This window comes from Phlebotomus papatasi, chromosome 3, assembly GCF_024763615.1.
Source record: "Phlebotomus papatasi isolate M1 chromosome 3, Ppap_2.1, whole genome shotgun sequence".
Lineage (NCBI taxonomy): Eukaryota > Metazoa > Arthropoda > Insecta > Diptera > Psychodidae > Phlebotomus > Phlebotomus papatasi.
The window spans coordinates 21,901,390-21,924,469 of record NC_077224.1 but is presented as its reverse complement, the minus strand read 5'-3'; the positions used below and the strand labels follow the sequence as shown (position 1 = coordinate 21,924,469).

Here is a 23,080-nt window from a genome sequence, read left to right as displayed (position 1 = left end):
GTGGTCAATAATTTTGACAGATGTTTTTACGAAGCTGCAAAATTCAATTTTCCTGAGCTGCAAAGGTGGTAATTTTTCTGAATTTGCTTCCACCCACAAAAACGGCCCCCTTCGAGCAAAACATTTTCACGGTAAATATTAACCCTGATAAACACACTATAACTTGTAATAGTTGTTTTTTCGAAAATTCAGACGAAGTGTGCAAAACTGCATAAAATTCCTAACCTAATTAATAACCTCAGAATTGCGATTTTAGACCCATTTTTTATATCTGCGTTTTGGACTCATGAAGAAAATCCTAGGCTTCCAAGTGTTTGTTTTGTTATTTCGTGGTGGGGTATATACAGGTACTATTCCCTTAAGTCATAATTTTTTGAAAAAAAAATCATCTGTTTGTAATTTAGATAAGCTAAATCGTATGACTCAGTTTTAAGTCTGAACACCGAATTAGACCTAGCTAAGGGAAATGGGCACTTAATGGGTCAAGTGGTAGAGCACTTGCTCTATAATGCAAGTGTCCCGGGTTCGAATCCCCTTTAGGTCACCAGGAATTTTTCTGGCGCTAAAGGTTCTCGAAATGCATCCAGTGAGCTTCACTGTACTTGATTCCACGGGCATGGGCCTGACAACCCCATACCTGTATAAGAAAAAATAATAATGGATGTCCCGAACTCCCCTTGTGGGAAGGCCTTGTTCCTCTATAAAACGTTGTGCCACCATTATTATTATTATTATTAGTATTATTATTACAAGTTTGTCAGAAAATGTGAGATATTGGACTAGCTATTAGAATATGATCATGGGTGAAATTCATTTAGTAACTTGGAAAAAAATCAACTTTTACGAAACTGCAAAACCTTCCCCTACCCCTAGGAGATTTCCTTTCGAAGAAAAATAGAATTGAAATTGCCTACACACTACACAAAATTTTCTTCATAAATCCATCCTCTTATTAAAAAAAATCTTGTCTATGGGCGTAAGCAATTTTTTAAGACTTTTTGAAGTCCATTTTTTACAGAATTTTCTGATAACGTGTAGATAGCTTCAATTGTATCTGAGGCCCTTCAAAATCCTGTGACTGAAGGCAGGAATCATCGAAAAAATACGACGTTAGGTTTTCTAATCCAGGACACCTGGGACCTCGTCAATAATTACGAATTTTAAGCACAATTCTGTTATTTGATGCACCAAATTGATATTCTTATCAAAAGATTTATAGTCGCCAAACATATTACAAAGAGTCACCTTTACGTCAACACTTCAACTGTTAATTTACATTCATTTTGATTGTTTTCGAACTAATAAAGTTTTAGTCATTTTGCTGACGAAACACTTAAAACGTACACACGACATCTTCATGTAATGTTGCACTTCCATTCATACTGTACTACTTGGGTAATCACGTTTTTCATCATTTTAAATATCCAAACAATTTTTAATTAAATTTTGCAAACTATACTAACTTGGATTAAGCAATTATTTTGCATTAAGAAAAACTTTGTTGCTTCTCAAAAAATGCCATGTTCGTTCAATTATCAATAAATACTTCACATCACTGCATCATTTGCAAGATGGACATGGCCACATTAGCCAATGTAATTTTATCTAGAAAATATTCAACTCTTTGAAAAAAAACTCAAAACCATTGAGTAAATATAGAATGGAGGAGTTGGGTTAAAAAAATATGCTGCGGGAACCCTTTTGAAAATATGAGAGTAGTAAGCATAAAGCAGAGTACTGTTTTGGGGGCGTGGCTTTCCATGGAGCACGATACTGTTTTGTGCCGGCATGTCGATAACTCTGGTGTGTGGTCTACGTGCAGGACGGTTTCCCCGCTCCGCGCTCCTCCCCTCCTCCCGCTCTTCACCATTTTTGTTAATTATTTTAACTGAATATGGAGCACAATACTGATTTATGGGCGTAGCTTGTCTGTGGATATGGTGCACAATACTGATGGGGGAAGAATTTTGATTGGCTATAAAGCACGATACTGTTTTGGGGGGCGTGGCTTTGTATGTGGATATGGAGCACAATACCGTTGCAGGAAGCATTTTGATTGGTTATAAAGCACGATACTGTTTTGGGGGCGTGGCTTGTCTGTGGATATGGAGCACAATACCGTTGCAGGAAGCATTTTGATTGGTTATAAAGCACGATACTGTTTTGGGGGCGTGGCTTGTTTGTGGGTATGGAGCACAATACTGTTGGGGAAGCATTTTCATTGGTTATAAAGCACGATACTGTTTGGGGAAGCGTTTTCATTGGCTATGGAGTACGATGCAGTTGTTTGAAATCTGATCCATTTCAGACTCCATATTGGACTTTACGCTGTGAGCTTTAGATGTGGCCATCTTGAACTTTTTGAGCTTTGAACTTTTTGAGATGTTAAATGAAATTTTAGGTGAGATTCTTCAGAATATTTTTCCTCTATGCACTGTCCAAGTGAGGAAAAATGCAAATACAATATGAGACCTTTTCGCACTCGCTATCATATGTGAATGAGTATGCAGAGTGCAAGAATTTGATTCCTTCAGACGGAGGAAGGCAACACGGAAAAAATGTCTTGATGAGTGGAATTTCACAATATTTTGAAAGCCTTACTTGGTGAATTTGGCAATAAGTATAAATAGGCGGTATTGATAATGCAATAAATTATTTGATCATGAATACTCTTCAAATGAGGGAAAAATTGCTTGACAATAGTTACACAAGAAAACTTTTTGGTGGAGTTTATCCTATAGACAAACTTCCCAAATATAATGTTAAATTTCCTTCTATAATCATCGTCAACACGGCCCCCTCTCATCATCCCGGTAAACATTGGATTGCAATTTATCTTCCTACAGATAATAATCCAGTTGAAATTTTTGATTCATATGGCCGTTTTCTAAAAAATAAATATTTAGCACGATTTATTAGACAAAATTTTCGGAATAGAATACTTATTTACAATAAGAAGCAACTTCAGGCAGAGTTTTCATCAGTGTGTGGGCAATATTGCTGTATGTATGCGTATTTTCGATCAAAAGGAAAGTCTATGTCCGAATTTCTCCGAATATTTGGCACAAATACACATACAAACGATCGAAAAATACAAAAACTTTTTAGAAACGTATATCAATAAAATCAAATAAGGACTTTTGTCAGTTTGTCACTAGAATTCAAAGAGTGAAGTTATGGGTAACACACAATCCAAGATGGGAAAGATTGTTCAGACTAAAAAGAATAAAAAAGTTGCTAAAAACCAAAGTGAAAAAAAGATAACACCGAAACAATCTTCAAACAAGAAATCTGGACATGTAGAAGAAGGAACTTCAGATCAGGGTTCAGCTGCAGAGACAATTTCCATGGATATTGGACCATTTATGGAAAAGGAACCTAGACCACTGACTGAGATGACTATTCTAAATGGATATACGTACTTTTTAAATGATCTGAATACTACTTTTGTCACTGTTGGATTCTGGAGTCATGAATTTACACCGATCGTGAAAATTTCTGCAACAAACTATTGGCTTGGATCTGACACTGTTTACTTTACCCAAAAGTCATGGAATATGCTGTGTTCCAGCGAGGCGAATATCAGAGATATCCTGAAGAATGGAGAAACAGACTTCATGCACGCTGGATATATAAATTCAAGATTTGAAAATTTGGAATTTAATTTCATTCAAGTTGAAAATATGAAGCCAATAATGCTGTCTCAAAATGGAAATACAATTCTCTTAAACGAAAAAGAATTTGATTGTCTCATGAATTTAGAATATTTCATAAATGTTACTCTGATTTATAATCATTCAATTCAGAATTATATTAAACAATATTTTGAGAATTATATACAAACATGTAAAATAGCAGGAGTAAATAAACTCGAAGCTACTTCATTTTCACCTCCTGTAGAACATCGTTCACCGATAAATTACTTCAGATTATTTACCGAAATAAGTTTCTATATTGAAAAAATTTATTCATCTACAAATTTGGATAAGGATAAAATGTAATTTTATGATCTTAAAAATAAAGAAAAATATTCTTATACTTGCTGTCTTTTCCTCACATCGTAAACTACTCAAAGTGGAAAAACATCAACGTTGCAATTCAGTGGACATTGAAAGATATTTATTTTCAATATAAAAACATTTATTAAACAAAATTTAAAAGTATATACCCTATTCTACTGATATATAAAATAATTATTCAACCGATATAATCTATTTACAAAAAATTAAAAATAAAATCTTATTCCATATATAAAACTAAAATCCAAATGGTAAAGTTTCATTATTTTCAATGCAACGGCGCTTTATTAATGTAAATTGGGCTGTTTTTGAAGAGGGTCCAGATACAATTTTAAAATATTTCTGACGTTGAATTTTGTTTGGATAAGTTACTTTAATTTCTTTATCGTCGCAGAGGACCAAGGACTTTAAACTTTCAAAATTTATATCTCTGTCGACAGTCTTGTTTAGTGTTATCCCCTTGCACGCTACTTTGTATTTGTAAGAGTTTGTAGATGGGGAATAGATTTTCAAGCCATACGCTTTTGGCCCTGTGCTCACGAATTCTTCGATGAAGGCTCCCTCACCGAAATCAGCCAATTCATCAGTTAATTCTCCCAAAAATTTACCGGTGGAAAGAGGATTCTCTTCCCCTGCAGGGACTATGTAGATGACTGAATCCGTGTCACAATATAAAATATTATTTCCTATCTTTGATAATACAGAGTACAGCCTGATCCTTGCATTGGTTGTGGTACAGATTCCAACACCCATATTTATATATTTCGATGGAGGCTCAGAATCATGAATGTGCTTCCATGAAACAAAAATTTGAGTATCACTTACGGGATAAAAATGTACAACCTCAATAGCTTCAGATGAGAGAAGATCATTCAACTCCTCAGAAGAATTGCAGATTGTAGTTTTTGTAAAATTCTCCCGCATTATGAATCTGCCCCACAAACTGTTCAACATTATTTTTGCAAGGGAACGCATACCTTTGTTAACACGTATGTTTTCTTTATCAAGCTGTATACCCTCATTTTCAAAGAATTCGCGGATATAATTATCTTTATCAGACTCGGATTCAACTCCCGGGGGCCATCCACTAGCTTCCTGCTTAATTTTGAGAAAATTATCGACGTAATCAGCAAATAGTCCACGTTCACCCGTCTCGCGATTGTATTGAGAAGTTCTGTATGACCAGACTTCAAAGCACTTGGTGATCACGTATCCATGATCAATTGCAAGACGGACTTCATCAATGGACCATATTCCTGTGAGGGATCTCTCATCGTCTGAATGGAGACATCGATCAGTATTGAGATCTTCCGCACATTTTCGACAGAGAGGGAAGAAGAGTCGGTTATTGCACCTAAAGGGAAGACAGGGGATGTAAAGGCCTTTTGGTGGGAGAATGGTGCATTTCACCACACCATCATGCCTTAATACTTCCTCCTGACTTGGAATATCTTTGATAATTTTTGGGTGCCCGACAAAATACTTCGAATATTTGTTCGCCCACGGGTAGAGTGACGTGAAGTCATAGTAATAAATTTTATCCCCGGGGCGACATTTGTAATATGTGCGGAAAACCTCAGTTCGGCCCCCGTAAACCGCTGATCGCAAATCAAATCCCGAGTCTACGACTTCAGGATGATTGTTCAGTCTCTCCGCAAGCACAGGGTCCGATTCTAACATCCGACGGAATTCACACTCCCATATTGAAACAAGATTATACCCCAATTGACGAATGTGATCCAATCGTTTTAGAGTAGCCTCATAACGACTCTGCATGTTATCATTGGGCTTTTTCGAGAATGCATGCCCTCTATTTAAAAAGCATGTATGCCCATGGAAGAAACAACCCTCAAAACTATACACAGTGTTAGAGGCCTCATCATATCCATCAGCAATATATCGAGAACCGCGAATTTTGACCTCATACTTTATATTAGGATGGGAAGTTTCCTTCATATACACGAGCCATTTCAAAGAAATTTTGCTCTGCATTTGAAGGAAATTGGAATTATAATTGTTTTTGGGAGTAATAGCAAGGGTATTGGGAGTAAGGTAATTTTTCCTGTAGGCTTTCATCACAGCGTCAGCTATGGTGATAGCCTGCAAGAATGGATTCAAAGATGTGGTTTCGATAAAGGAGTGCATAAAGTTGAGGCATCCCCTCATGAGGATTTTAACATCTTGGCGGCAGTAATGGATGAGCTCTTTACGGTTGTCAAAGGGGAGTTCTTTGACTTGCTCATACCATTCTAGAAACTCAGTATATTGCTGGGAGGTCATAGATTCGATTGGGTACATTTCAACTGGAGGATAAGGTCCAATATAAGAGCGGTTTTCCATGGTGTTGAATTTATAGGGATAATATCCCTTATCGCATTCGGGCAGTCCAAAACTCTTTGAGAATTGTGACAGAGGGAAGGGAATAAAGGAGAGAGAGTCAAGAAATGTGACCCCCTTAACTTTTGCAAATAATATTTTGCAACCTTGTAAAACAGGTTCGATCTTCTCTTCCCTCTGGCACAGCTCTTCGAGTATGAACTGCCCATCATAGCCTTTGGCATTGTGAGCGATAGCAACAGTGGGCATAGGTCTAAAAGTAAGTACATAATCTAAAAATTTTGCTACCGCTGATCCGCTGCTGTCGCTCTCAAAAACATGTTCCACGGGGGAGCAATTAGTGCAGTTTGAATCTAAAGAATTGTTGCACAAGTGACATACAGTATATGACACACAAAGATTCGGAACATGTTTTGAAAATCCATTTCCTATATCTACAAACTCTGACTCAAAATCATAAAAAATAAGGGTATATTCTCTGGAAACTTTTTTCTTATACTCTTGCATATAGCAATAGTGTGGAAGCGGACAAACTTTGAAGCAAATATCACAAGTTCGTGAATCACAATTGTGTGGGGTGGAAGGGTCAATCATGACGAAACATTGATCACACATTTTCATACGATTACACACCCCATTAAGAAGATGATATTGATAGCAATTGATGCCCTTGAAAGATCTATTGCATGAAGTACATGGGATCATATCCCTGACAGATGGACATGGTGGAGTATTTGTACAATATTTGCAGGTTTCAGGGCAAATATGACTGTTATTATATAAAGTGTCACAAATATTGCATTGATAATTGAAATCAAAAAAACCCTTGACAGATTTAATACAGAAATAATGCCGTTCATCTGTATCATAAAATAGATTAATTACTTTGTTTTGATTTTCCTTGGTCCTCCGCGATTTGTATGCTATACTTTCAAAATTCCCCGCATCATCATAAATATTGATTCTATATTGTTTTCCAAATTTTTTATTAAATCTATTGACGAAATCGAGCCCGTATGAACCCTCTTCACTAACAGGCCCACCTACATTTTTAATTAATTGTGAAACTTCCTTTTTGAGGGCACTGGGATAACGTCTTATACGATGTAACTGTTTTTTCCGTTCTTCATGATCATTAATTAGGAGGCACTTACCAACAAAAAGTGATGTTGGTAGGCAATTAGATGTTCCGGAGATATCTATTATGCTCTTCTGCTTGAACCTCCTCATCTCCGCCAGATTCATCCTTCCTGGATAATGACGTTTTCCACGCCCTGTAGAATAATGTAATCGAAAACAAATATTACTATATGATGATACTCACAAATAAAACAAACAAACAAAAAGCAAAATAATTGATTGCTTACCTACCATTTGATGTATCAAATATGCTCTAACACTTAGGACATCGGCTTCGCTGAAAACTGTTGTACTTTGATGTACTTTTTCCATGGCTGCAAATACAACATCTGCTGTCAAAGAGCCCAGAGGACGTAGTCCCAAAAATATGGGCTTATTGGTTGAATCCCCTTTAAGACATATTTCGAAGATTACTTTGTCCCCTGGATTTCCTTCCGCCTGGACGGTTGCAATCACCTTGCTGAAAGCCTTTTCCAGCCAATCTATACAGGTATCTGAGGTAGGACATTTTAGTTGGAAACTCAGATCAACTTGGGTGGTGTTAAAACGCTTGCTGAAAGACTTGGTTTTTTGAAGAAATTTAACCAAATCTTCTTCAAAGGGTTCTGAAGATTCCCTTTCCTCCGTATTAGTTTCAGCGACGTCTTCAACAGCAACTGTCTCAAGTGCTCCGTTTGTAGCTCCCTGTTCCTTGAATTAAATAATTTTATTTATTTTATATCTCACTATATGTAGATTAGTTAGGGAATCTGTACATACCATCATATTATGAGATATCCCCGCTTCAAGTATATTATCAACTATATTTCCACCGCCAGTCTGAACATGTTGATTATTGCCCTTGGTGAAGAACAAAATCTCATTTAACAGCTCCGTTAATTTCTCAGTCATTGGTTGTCCGCATAAGTTTTTCACGAGCTTCTTCTTATCACTGATCTGTAGTTCCAACCCTTGTTCCATATCAGACTTCATTTTTGTCAAGATTGCAGCAGATAATACTTCATCACCTTTGGCCAGCATGTCAACCAGCTCCATCACATTTTTGTCTTTGAATAGGAAATTGAGTAATTCAATTTCTGATTTCTCTTGGGCAAGAAGTTCAATCACAACTTTCAAATTTCCACCACTCATTTTCACTAGAACTTCACTTTTTCACTTGTAGAGTACGAGATAGTGTATTCACTAAAATTGCAGCGACTGTGACAGAATTGCATTCCGCGATGGGTTTTTATACTCCCATTCATCTATCGCGAAAATGCATTTTCCCACAGAATGGACAAACTATGTCCAGACAAAAATCTCTAATTTCAATTGCACGTGGGATTAGAATTTCTTATTCCAAGAAAAAAGTCGCGATCGCGAAAATTCAGTGTTGTCTTCGCGATAAGCTTAGTCCATGCAGAGGAAAAGTGTCCAATTTCATTTTTTGCAAATGATGCTTTTCCAGGAAATTATTTCGCAATTTTGCAATTTCTATTACACTTTTTATTGCACGTGTGCAAAGGATCATATTTCAAGTGGGAATGGAATTTACTGTTTCTAAGAAAAATTTGCGATCGCGAAAAATTCAGCAGTGTCTTCGCGATAAGCTTAGTCCATGCAGAGGAAAAGTGTCCAATTTCATTCTTCGCAAATTATGCTTTTCCAGGAAATTATTTCACAATTTTGCATTTTCTATGAGAATTTTTATTGCACGTGTGCAAAGGATCATATTTCAGGTGGGAATGGAATTTTTTCCGAGAAAAGTTGCGATCGCGAAAATGCATTTTGATAGCGTCATCCAGACATGTTCGAAACATGTTCTAGTGCAGACAAAAAGGAAAAGTGTCAAATTTCATTTTTTATCTGGAGTGATGTTTTTCCAGGAATTTATTTCACAATTTTGCATTTTCTTATGATGAAAAATCATATTTCATTTTCCCGTGGGATAATTTTTTAATCGGTGCATTTCTTGCCAGTATATAATGCAATCGAACGTTTGAAATTTTAATTATTCCACATTCAGAAGTCAGAGTGTCAACATTTACGTTTACTAACATCTACAGAATCAATCTCAACCAAAATGGTAAGATTTTATTAATTGATTTTTTTAAAAGATGATCAAAACTTATATTGCTCTTTATTTTTGTTACAGGATCTTCAGAAAATGTTCGATCAAGCCAGAAAGGAGGTTAAAATGCAGAAGGCAATTACTGCAAGCAGCTTGACAGAAGGAAGATATTACCATATCCATGGAATAAGGATGGTGAATACGAAGTTCGGGAAGAACTACATTGCTGAGTTGGAAGAGAATATCAGTATTTGGCTCCCGAAATCCTTAACCAAGCGAATGAACGGAGATGAACTGACAAAAATTTCAGCAGAGGATATGTGGGAACTGGCCTACCTTGGGAGAGAAGATGCGGGAAATTACAACTTTGTTAACGTGGATGTAAGAAAGAAGAGTAACTGATTCAACCTTTTTGTCTATTGAAAAATAAAAGATTTTGTAAAATATATTCAACTTCTTTTTTTGGGAATTTTCTGTGGATTGTTTTTCCTTTTGTGGTTGCATTTTCTGTTTTCACTTTAAAATTTCTTCAGAGATCATGATGAGGAAATGTATAAATACCTCGGCCTCTATGAGATTTTTCATCATTTGATTATTTCTGAAAAAAGAAGATGTTTAAATTTCGAGTGCCTTTCTCCATAATTCTGGCTGGCCCATCTGGGTGTGGCAAAACAACTTTTGCTCTCGATCTCTTGAGAAACTTGAGAGAGTACACAGATACGGACTTTGAGAACATTTATTGGTGTTTCTCTGAACAAGGGAGTGTTGGCAATTTACCAAAAATTGAAAATCTTAAAATTTGTCAAGGCATTCCCGATAAAATAGGTACCAATGATAAAAATGCAAAATTGGTGATTATTGATGATATGATGACTGATAAAAAATATGAGCAAAGAATTTGTGACATGTTTATCAAAGAATCACATCATCGAAACATTTCAATAATTTTTATTTGTCAAAACATTTTCTATCAATCGAGATTCTCGCGAACCATTTCTCTTAATGCAAAATATCTTGTGATCTTCAAAAATGTGCGTGATAAATCACAATTTTTTCCTCTCGCTCGTCAACTGCATCCAGAAAATCCTGGACATTTGTTAAACGTATATAAGGAGTGCACTGAACAACCTTTTGGCTATCTTATGATTGATCTAAACCAGGAGACACCAGATATTTTTAGATATCGATCCAATATTTTCAATAAATCTTTTTGCGAGTGTTTTGCTAATCCCGAATATCTATCCAAAAATGAAACAGAAGAAGAAGAAGGTAAATCACAGGAATTGTTTCAAGAGATTGAAGGAAAACAAGCATATTTTGTATGTGCTTAAAGATGCATCTCCAGCATTGAGGAAATCTATTATCCAAAATTGTTCCCAATCAACTATCAAAGCTTTGCAAGAAATCGTACAAAATACTTTAAATGGAAATCTTCAAATTAAGCCTAAGCGTATTGGACCTCTGAAAAAGTATAAAAATGAGATCCGCAAAATTGCATGCTCAAAAACATCACAGTGCTCCAGGAGGAAATTACTAGTGCAGAGAGGATCAGGATTTTTACCAATCCTAATTTCAACTTTATTATCAGGAGCGATTGGAAAATTTTTGGGATCATAATGGATAGGAAGAAAAATTCTCTACAACGATATGTAGTAGTCACACCCGAGTTGTTTGATGAATTAAAGCCTTTCATAAATTTTGAGAAAAATTTGACATCTCTGGATCGTGAGATATATAAAATTCTCTCTAACAAAAAAATTAACAATGTTGAGAAATGGTACAGATACAGACATTCTCTTGCAAAGCAATCAGAATTGAAACGCAAAAAGCAAAATTTTCCTCGATCTATCAATTTGCATCGTGAAAAGCAGAGAAAAATTTTACCAACATATTCAGTGGGTACCCAAACAAGATACAATGGACCACCAACGTTGGATAAATCTACTACAACTGCGTTTGAAAATGATGATATGTTCATTGATGATGAAATTCAAGATATTGTTCAAGAAAATGAACTTTCTCAAAAAGAAGATTCCCTGATCAATTTAGGAGAGGAGGATATTTTCGAAACCACTAATCTTGTTGATGATGAACATTTTGATGGACTCCCGAGAAGTGCTCAACAAAAGCTTTTAAAAAAATTGTCGAAATATGAGCGAGATCCATCTCAAAGATCTAGCATTCCAGCATGTATAACAATTGAGGATAATGAGGGAAATGTATACAGTGTGCCTACAAATAAAGATGAGCCTGAGAAAACACCTGCTAAACCAAAGAGAGCCAGAAAAATTACACCACGTTCGCCGAAACGGACTCGAAGCTATATAAGGAAGATGCCACAAGGCTCTGGTCAATCTGAAATCAATTTTCCTGTGCAAAAGAAATTATCATGGACTCCAGTACCTTAGATGAGGAATATTTGAATTTAAACAGTAAAAACTTGTATGCCAGACCACAGAAACTGTTTGAAAATTTGAAAAATATTGTCAGCACAAAAGACATTACAAATTATTTGCAAAAACAAGATGTGTATACTTTGCATCATCCTGTAATAAAGAATTATCCGAAAAATAAATATATAGTTACAAATATTGATGAGTTATGGGAAATTGATTTGGTTGATATGAGACAGTATAAAAAGCATAATGACAATTACTCTTTCATTCTAACCGTGATTGATGTATTTTCCAAATTTGCATTTGTGCGCCCACTTAAGAATAAATCTGCAGAAGAGGTTACTAAAGCTTTTGCCGATATTATTAAAAAGAGTGGGAAAATTCCTGAAAAAGTACAGTCTGACCATGGGAAAGAATTTAAAAACTCAATTTTCAAAAGTTACCTAAAAAGCAAAAATATTCAGCAAAATTTTTCTTATAACCCATCAATTAAATGTGCCGTCGTGGAAAGATTCAACAGAACGTTTAAACAGAAAATGTTTAGATATTTTACACATAAAAAGACAGAGAGATATATCGATGTTCTTAATCAATTGATTTTTGTCTATAATAATTCTCATCATAGAACTATAGGAATGACACCTAACGATGTAACAAATGATGATGTTGCAAATTTAAATAAAAGATATAGAGACCAACATTTGGATTTTTTATCAAAATATTCAAAGAATGCGAATAATCTTCAAGTAGATGATTTGGTGAGAGTCGCAAAAACTAAACCATCATTTGACAGAGGATTTCAGCAACATTGGACAGTCGAAAAATTTCACATAGACAAAATAATCGCCAAGAAACCCTTCCCCATATACATTTTGCGTGATTACAAAAATACCCCGATTTCTGGAAGATTTTATAAACAGCAATTGCAAAAGGTACAGATTAAAGATGGTCATCCTCCCATTGAAAAGATTATAAAAACACGAGGCCTGGGGAAAAATCTTCAGTATTATGTAAAATTCAAAGGGGATGATACATCTCATTGGATAAAACAGATCGATATTTTAAATCAATATGGCATCGAGCGACATGAAAAATGATTTTTACTTGACTCTGTTGAGTAATTCCTCACAGAGATATTTTCCTCATAACACTCTGGCAAATTTTTACACCAAATTGCCAGCAAAAATTTTCTTGCCAGGGGAATGGGTTGTTGGACTTGCTGAAATATCATTTAATGTGGCAGAATCATCTGGTGATAGGGAAAAACCTAAAGCTGTAAAGCCAAAAACCATCACCATAATAAATAATCAGGGAACGAGAAAGCCGATAACAATTCCCATTTACACACCACAAACACCTCTAAGAAGTCTTCTCTACTTGGTGAAAAATGCTTATAATCATAATTCTGCAATGGACAATCCAACTGTGGGATCTTCTTTCGAGGCATTCAACATTGAAATGAAACTCGAGCAGCTTATTGAGGAATGCACGGAGTGCACATATGACACTGAGCACGTGGAGATGAGTGAAATGAGTGGAAATGCCAAACTCGCAGCTCTTCTGAGACCAAAACAACAATGCGAGTCAGCTGATATAATTGTAAAACAATCTTTTGATGAGGTGTCTGAACCTTTGACCACAATCAGCATGTATTTGAATGACACAATGTTTGATATTCCACTGTACAGAGATAATTATGAATCTATTGATGATCTTATGAAAACAATATTTGTATCTCTTCCACAATCTGCACGCAACAAAGATGAACTTTTAAAAATTTTAGAACATTCAAAATTACCTCCAACCATACATGATGTGAACAGGGATGATTTTGTTTCATCAGTTTTGCATCCATCAATTTCTCCAGTCCCATTTACAACAAGCCACACCAGGGACTTAATGTTTGTGTACACTGATATAATTAGGCCTCAACTTGTAAGCAATACTTTTGCAAGATGCCTGAGGACCATACTTTTAATTCAGAACAATGAAGTTTATAAATCATTTGAGAGAATTCAATATTTTCCTGTAGAAAAAAATGATTTTGATACGATTGAAATTTTAATCACATCCCAAAATGGGAAACCCTACAATTTTCAAGCCAGCTCAACACCAACAATGTTAGTACTTCATTTTAAGAGAAATAAATGATGTTATGAAAAGATATAAATACACCTGTTATTATTGATTTCTTCACTATCTCAAAGATGGCTAACCTATACACTTCATATTATATGAGACAAATTGGCCGTGGAGAAATTGGGAGTGTTTATGTTCCTGATTTCTATGGCGTACAAAGAGGTCGAGGACTGGGTTCAGTTCTTGGAGGCCTAATTCGATTCTTAAAACCACTTTTTATTAGAGGATTGTCTGCATTGAAAACACAAGCTGCAAAAACAGGAGCTGAAATTTTAACAGATATTGGTACAAAACCCCTTAAAGATATTCTTCTGGAGCGGGGTAGAGAAGCTCGAGATGATTTAAGACAAAAAGCTATTAAAAAATTCAAAACTATGACTGGAGAAGGTATATATACGAGTCCACAGAGAGGATCTTCTATTCCCTCATCATCCTTAGTGAGGTCCAGATCGAAGAAAAAGAATAAAGCCAAAAATATTCTTAACAAAATTCAGGAAAAGATTATTAAAAAGAGATCAAAGCTCAAAAAGGTCAAAGCCAAGCAAAATAAAAAACCTAGAGTCTTGGATATTTTTTCATAATGACTCAATATACAGAATGTATGAAGAGCGAACTGGACATTTTTCTATCTCCACCCTTGCAAACATCTATTCTCAGAGCCGATGAAATCTCTTATCAACCCCTTGCCAGTCTAGATAATTCATCAGTGATTGAATTTTACTCTGTATCCAATGGAGATTGCTATCGAGATCTATCTTCAATCTACGTGAAATTTAAAATTCAACTCTTAAATGAAAATGGAGAAAGATACACAGATGAGGATATTGATCAACCAGGAATTGTAAACAACATCCTGCATTCACTCATACGATCGGTGTCTGTGTCACTCAATGGAAGGATTATTTCCCAGAGTGAAGGAGATTATCATTACAGGAGCTATTTTGAGACACTTTTGTCTTATGGACAAGATGCCAAAAACACTTTCCTACGCAACTCAGGATGGATAAAAGATCAATCAAAAAGAAATAATTTGATTAAAAATAGTAAAATAATTGAGGTTTTGGGTCGGCTACATTGTGACATGTTCAATCAGCCATTATTCTTAATTAACAATGTAGACCTAAGGATTATTATTACTCTTGAGAAATCATCTTTCTTTCTTCTTTGCAATGATAATCATAATCCACAATTTCGCATACACGATGCAACAATGTATATGAAACAGATAACTTTAAACCCAAATATTCTTCTTGCCCATAACAAAGTGCTTGAGCATAAGAATGCAGAATACCATTATAAAAAAGTTGAAATTAAAACACTAACAGTTCCCGCAGGGTCTAATTCCATAAATTTGGACAATATACTTCATGGAATTTTGCCACGCCGAGTAATTTTTGCCATGGTTGACAATTCTGCATATAATGGACAAAGATCTCAAGATCCATTTAATTTTCAGCATTATAATATCTCAGATTTCGCCCTACTTGTAAATGGTACACCATATCCGATTAATCCTCTTCACATGGATTTTCCTAAAGATCAATATGCAAAAGCATATCAGACTCTCTTTACTGGGACAGGCATTCACTATGATGACAAAGGGCATGACATCACTTATGAAGAATTTAAAAATGGATTTTTCATCTTGGCATATGATCTGAACCCCGATGCTCATTCAGCTGGATGCCTTTCTCTGTTAGATCAGGGCTCTATTCGCATAGAAGCTCGTTTTTCTGAGACAATTCCTAAAACTATTACTTGCATCGTCTATGCTGAATATGATGCGAAGTTGGAAATTGATAAAAATAGGAATATCATTTTGTCATAAGCTGATATGCAATAGATTAATTTTTTGTTTGCCAATAAAGAATTTATAAAATGTAAAAAATGTGTTTTTTCTCTTTTCATTGATCATCTGTTGCTGATCTTCATTTTTCATTGAGGTGCTACAATTGCATTGCACTTCCGAGACTTTTCTGTGTTGCCTTCCTCTGTCTGGAGGTATCAAATTTTTGCACTGAGAATGATAGAAAGAGACTCTCCCATATGGTAGCGAGCGCGCGAAAAGGTCTCATATTGCATTTGCATTTTTCCACACTTGGACTGTGCAGAGGAAAAAGATAATGAAGAGTTTCACCTAAAATTTCATTCACTGTATGTGACACCAAAAACCACAATTTGCAATTCTTCTGAGTAGTTGGGTGATCTAAGATTTGCAAAATATTGTGAAATTCCACTCATCAAGACATTTTTTCCGTGTTGCCTTCCTCCGTCTGAAGGAATCAAATTCTTGCACTCTGCATACTCATTCACATATGATAGCGAGTGCGAAAAGGTCTCATATTGTATTTGCATTTTTCCTCACTTGGACAGTGCATAGAGGAAAAATATTCTGAAGAATCTCACCTAAAATTTCATTTAACATCTCAAAAAGTTCAAAGCTCAAAAAGTTCAAGATGGCCACATCTAAAGCTCACAGCGTAAAGTCCAATATGGAGTCTGAAATGGATCAGATTTCAAACAACTGCATCGTACTCCATAGCCAATGAAAACGCTTCCCCAAACAGTATCGTGCTTTATAACCAATGAAAATGCTTCCCCAACAGTATTGTGCTCCATACCCACAAACAAGCCACGCCCCCAAAACAGTATCGTGCTTTATAACCAATCAAAATGCTTCCTGCAACGGTATTGTGCTCCATATCCACAGACAAGCCACGCCCCCAAAACAGTATCGTGCTTTATAACCAATCAAAATGCTTCCTGCAACGGTATTGTGCTCCATATCCACATACAAAGCCACGCCCCCCAAAACAGTATCGTGCTTTATAGCCAATCAAAATTCTTCCCCCATCAGTATTGTGCACCATATCCACAGACAAGCTACGCCCATAAATCAGTATTGTGCTCCATATTCAGTTAAAATAATTAACCAAAATGGTGAAGAGCGGGAGGAGGGGAGGAGCGCGGAGCGGGGAAACCGTCCTGCACGTAGACCACACACCAGAGTTATCGACATGCCGGCACAAAACAGTATCGTGCTCCATGGAAAGCCACGCCCCCAAAACAGTACTCTGCTTTATGCTTACTACTTATGAGACTTTTGCAACAAAAATTAAAAGTTAGAGGACTCCTGGAGTGATAAATTTGTTGAGAAAACCATAAATTCTACTTTTTCATCACAACTTTTTTTTTTTCTTCCAACCACCCCCCCCCTTCCCTTCCCCCCATCCCCCCAAACCACCAAAATTGTAAACTTTTGTGGAATTTGTTGGAAATAACACACCCCATGGCAAGAAAAAAAGGAGTCGAATGGGAGAGCGCGATCCCGAAATATCATTAAATTTATCGAGGAAAAGGCTGGTCGGTTAGGTAAGGGTGATAAAAGGGAAGTGTTAGTGGAATGCTGTGAAGGTTAGCAGGAAAAATATTGATTAAATTCAGAAGCATCCACCACCAGAGGCTGAATCATGGGCTGAAGGAAATTTTGTTGTGGCAAAAGACACATTAATTAATTAGATTAATTTGCGAAGAAGACTTTTGCGATCTCCCTTTGGCCACAATCTTCTCAACGAGCTGGAGTAAATTTTAATTTACTCCTTCTTATTAATATTGGGGGGCTTTTAGTTTTCTCCTATATAATAAACACTGCTATATTAGACATTGAGGTTATCGTTAATGCTTAGAGATCCTTAAATTTAAGTTAAAAGGGATAACAAAGCATTACAGCTTTGGGAAATTCTCGAATACGATGCCTTTAAAATTGGTTAACACTCATAGAATACATGATCGTACGAGTTCGAATATTTAGGTTTGTTATTAATTTTTAATTTATGTTGTTATTTGTCCGGTATTCTAAGACCTTTAAATAAAATGAATCCCTATTAGGGGGAAGTGGGCGGGCACCTTTGAAATTGGGATTTTTCTCCTATAATTAAGTGGAACTGAGCCATATGAAAATGTAATTTAGCTTCTCAATCTGTTTGTGCAGCTAAATTATAACACGATATGCCTCAATTTCATTTAAAAATAGGTGAAAAATCCCAATTTCAAAGGTACCCCACTTTCAAAGGTGCCCCACTTCACCCTATTGTCCCCTACAGATCAAGAAATGCACTTCCCAGAGCCCTGCCTACTTTTGAGCTTGAAAAACTGTTAGAAGAAAATGTTTAATGCCATTGGAATAGAGGAACGTTTTTAGGCATCTCAAACACCTTGGCTTCGAACACTTCATAATTTTCCTAAATTCTTTTAACGAATATGACCTATTTTTTCTAGGAAATGTAACTGAAGACTATAGCTATTAAAATATTTTGCCATAGATCTACAGAGTGAGTCAATTGAACTGCAACTAAACTTAGATCGCTATAACTTTGAAACCGTTCGGGACACCATGCTCAAATTTTGCACAAAGATAGTTTATTTTATTCGTTACAAGCCCACAAAAGCATTTATGAAACATTTTTGTGATATTATTTTTATTCGTTGGCACTTAAACATGATGGCACGGTTGCTCTATTTGATCGGAAAGATTCCAATGGTTATCTTTAGGTCCCTTCAAAACCTGAATGGGATTAAATCTTTTGAGTTTTGAAATATAACTCTATACAGGGATGCTGTCAGCATTATAAAACTATATGGTGGATGTCAAAAAAAAATTGCATCATTGTAAATCATCGTATCAACACACAAATCGCAAGAGACAAAATATCACAAATCAAGAGACAAATATCTGAAAAGGGCCTCTATATGAAGCCTTAAAAATTCCAAAAAGCATAATTTGCATAAGCATCGATGTTCAAGAAAAAGTTACGCTTGATTGAGTGAATAACTTGCTTCGCTTGGCCGTTAGAGGCCAATTGCCGAAGATGGGCAATATTAACCAATTGAGGAATTTGTGAACAAGTAAAATGGCTGTGTCCACCTAAGGGAAAGGTCATACTATAATATCAACATTTGAACCTCCACCGGAAGTCAAGGACCATCATTTTTTATGGTAGGGGAGACTGGGGCAAAACTTGTCAAAACGCATATTAGGTGAGATTCTTAACAATCTCACCTACTATTTAATTCTTTCACGAGCTCTGAGAAAACTTAAATGTTTTATAATGAACATATTCTTATAGGAAATTTACTCCTCTACAACATTGCAGAAGACTATTATCCTCTATCTCGAAAAGAAATGTGATTTTCGAATCATTTTCTAAAAGTCGATTTTGTGGAGATTCTCAAAATTGCTGGGGCAAATTTTGTCATTCTTCGGATAATTTGTGACGTTACACTCTCGCAAACGTTAAAAATATCAAATAAACATATTTTTATAGGAAATTTTATTCCTCTACAACTTTGTCGAAGATAATTTTTCTCTATCTCAACGAGATATGTGCTTAAATTGAGCTAATCAGTATTGATATATTTTCTTTAAGCCGAATACTCCCAAAAAAAGGCTCAAAATTTCATTATTTTTTATTTTACATAATCCTTCCTCGAATCCCTTGAAACTTTGTAAGTTTAAGAAGGTTCATGAAGGCTATCTATAATGAAAATTTTAAGCCTCGTCTCTTTTATTTTAGAAAATAGTGAATATTGAAATTTTCGGTTTTCGAATATTAAAATTTTGCCCCAGTCTCCCTTATGGACTTCTGCGATATCAAATTATCGCTTTCGTTTAGTATTTTTGGATTATGGGGTCAAAATGAATATCAATGTGTATCGGGAAATTGTACTGTAGATGAATTCTGTAACAGTATGACAATGTCATATGACAAATTCAAAATTTTTTATGTGCGGTAAATGCGAAAGAACTAACTGAAAATCAGATTCATATCAATTGAAAAGAGCTTCATAAAGCTTCTTCCAATAGTCTTTCGATTCTCATTATTGTTCTGTTCCTGAATTTACTACGGTTATTTGTTATATGCTAATCCCCGGCGAGTGGCTTTCAAAGTTGAAGCCAATTTCTTACTTTCACATACAAATGCGTATGGGAATTTTTCTGCACTCGCGATCGTTATGCTAAATATGTAAAAAGTGATAAGTTTTTCCGTATTATAAGATACCTTTCCGTATGGAGGGATAAATATACTAAATTTTTGTTTAAATACATTTATTTCTTGGAGCACTGTGAGCTGAGTCCGAGATCCATTTAGGAATTGGCTTCAAATAGCTCCATATAAAAAGGCCAACTTGCCAGGCGCTTAGTTATATGACATTGTCATAATATTACAGATTTCCCCTACTGAAATCGGTTAGAAATAGTGGAGATTCCAATAAGCCTAGGAACCATTACAGAAATCGCGCGTCAAAAAACATTGGCTAAAGAACAAGGTTTCGTTATTGATTTCGAGCGCAGGTTGGATCCCACGATCAGCGAATGGAAATTCTCTCAACTTCTCCAAAAAGGAGCATTTTGTTGGTCAATGTCATGGCTAAAAAATACCAGAGTATCAATCCGCTGAAGGTAGCCCTTCGTCGCGAATGGGCTCACATGCCGGTATCTCATTTTCGGGCAGCGTTCGATACGTTCATTGATTAACACAAGGCTATTATCCATTCCAAAGATGATTTGGAACATACACATAAACACATAAAAAAATGAAAATTTTGTCATTTGTTCGTATTTGTTCGTAAATTTTTGTTTGTCTGGCAAAAATTTACGAACAAATGACAATATTTTTCTTTTTTATCTTTTTTTTGTTCTCTTTTTATTTCTATTTTTTCTTTTTGTAATACACAGACTTTTCATAGAAAATGCACATAAATCGTTAAAAATTTTGTGCAATTAAAATTAAAGAAAAGAAACCATTCTATAGAATACACAACTTTAAACCAATACACAAAAATGGCAATACACAAATTTCACAACCATAATGCTCGTGCAAAAATCACCAACCCTAATGGTTGTAATTTTTTAACTGTGTATGTAAAAACTTAAAATTCATGGAAATTTGAGGAACAAAATAAGTGGCCGAAATTTGGTACACTTCTCCTACTAAAGTACCAATTGGCATATACAGTAATGTCAAAAATTTGTTTTAGAAAAGAACCCATTTTAAGTAAAATATGGAACATTTTTCTTAACTGGACGATCCTTACTTCCCTTACCTTAACAATATAATTAAATATTTAACTCTTTCCGGACCACAACATATCCAGCGAACGAATTTCAGTAAAACTCACTTTATTGTAAGTCTTAGTGGTCAAATATGATACTTTTGTAGAGAAAGAATTTTCTCCGCCTCTGGGAAATTGGAAAACTCATGGGTACTCTCGTCCCCAAAAGAACGAAAAGGCGACAAACTTCAATTATCAAAAGCCAATAATATCAATTTTGTGAATAATTTTTGCGTGTCAAATGACTCCTTTACAATGTTGATCACTAAAACAAGAACAATTATTGACCAGTATCTTGTGGGATGTCCAGGAAGTGGTCAAGAAAACACCAAATTCCGGCTTGCCAACAGATTCCTCAAAATATTTCACACAATAACACTTTAAAACACATTTCTCTCAACACGATGTTATTGTAGACACATTAAGCTTTCTCAAGAGCCAAAAAACACTTCCTGGACAATCAGAATTCACCAAAATCTGGAAGAATAGGAAAAACTTCCCCGAAAGCAATCTCCCTCGCTGCCAAATGTCAAAATTATCGAACATATTGGCAAAAATGTCGCTCTCGCTTGGAATTTTGTTACAAGGTTGGTGTCAAAAAGCAAATGGCGGGCATTGGCGAGATAACCGTACATTTGACGTCTAGATTTTTGAGGACGAGCGTACCCAAAAAGTTTGAACAAGTTTTTTTTTGAAAGTTTAAGAAAAAAAATAATTTTCGAATTTATGTAATGAGCCCAAACAGAAGTAGATTTTGATTCTCCAATAGTGTCTTGGATAAAAGGTAAATGGAACTCTATTTGCTCAAAAAGTCGTTGAAGTTCGAAGAATTCAAATTCAATTTCGAATTTTCATACTAAATTTTCGAACAAAGTGGGGAAAATTTATCAAGTATCACACTAAAAAGTTGGCAAAAAAGTTACTCAGTGATTATGGAGTGATTAAATACTGGGCAAGAACAGGAAATGTCGTTGTTCTATTTTTTCCTCACAACAATGTGAAGACCGTCACATTTTAACACTTGAGCACTTCGAAATTCGAACAGGATGTAACTTCCGCCACCTTGCGTTAGTATTAAGAAGTAAGAAAGTCTCTTTTTTGGATCTTCAAATAGATTTTCGAATTTTTCAAGATCTACTTCTGTACGGAAAGAATAGAAATATGTAAGTCTCTCAGGAAAGATAAAAGAAAATTCACATTATTCGAAGGCATGAACGTTCGAAGGAAGAGTGCTTTTCCTTAAAAAAAAAAAATTGTATTGAAAATAAGGCATTTAAAATTCAAAACATTGATTCTTGCACGCAACGTGTCCCAAATTTGTTACAGTTCTCCTATTTTTAAATAAATAAAAAGTTCGAATTTTTCGGGAACTGCAATAGACCTTCACTATAAAATCCCTATAACCATTTGGCTTCTAGATCTTATTACGAACGAACGGACAGTTGAATGCTTTATCTTTTGTAAAATTGCATCAAAATAAGATTCCCTGGAAACGAAGCTATATAAATATTTTGTGAAGTATCGAAAACTAAATGGATTATATATATTGCTCTCTCCATGCAGATCGAGCAATAAAAGAATTCACATCTAGAGATTTCCTATAGAAAAAGAAATTGTAGGTTCTTTCAACCCCCGCACAGTGCCTATCTCTTCCACAATACTCAAATTTATCTTATGGATATTGTATGTGTCGTGTTGGATCTTTTTTTTTCTCTGTGGCATCCCTTCCAGCATTTCATGTTTTCACCCTCTGAGACGAATTGCTGAAGTGAATCACACAAGAGAAATATATATTACACCTGATATTACATATTTCCTCACTCATACGAATGATTTTTCTCTCTCCTTCATTCTGTACCAACCACCAAATTTACAGATTTCTCTTG

General features: G+C 35.4%; 2 protein-coding genes across 2 annotated transcripts in view; one reads left to right on the top strand and one right to left on the bottom strand.

Moving 5' to 3' along the window:
- LOC129808245 (ATP-dependent RNA helicase DHX33) overlaps positions 1-23,080 on the bottom strand; it is a 67,931-nt gene that overhangs the window by 7,924 nt on the left and 36,927 nt on the right. The window lies entirely within an intron of this gene.
- Positions 9,513-9,990, top strand: LOC129808246 (uncharacterized). The gene is made up of 2 exons (XM_055858068.1): positions 9,513-9,561; positions 9,631-9,990. The coding sequence occupies exons 1-2, from the start codon at positions 9,559-9,561 to the stop codon at positions 9,946-9,948; spliced, it is 321 nt and encodes a 106-aa protein (XP_055714043.1). The 5' UTR covers positions 9,513-9,558; the 3' UTR covers positions 9,949-9,990.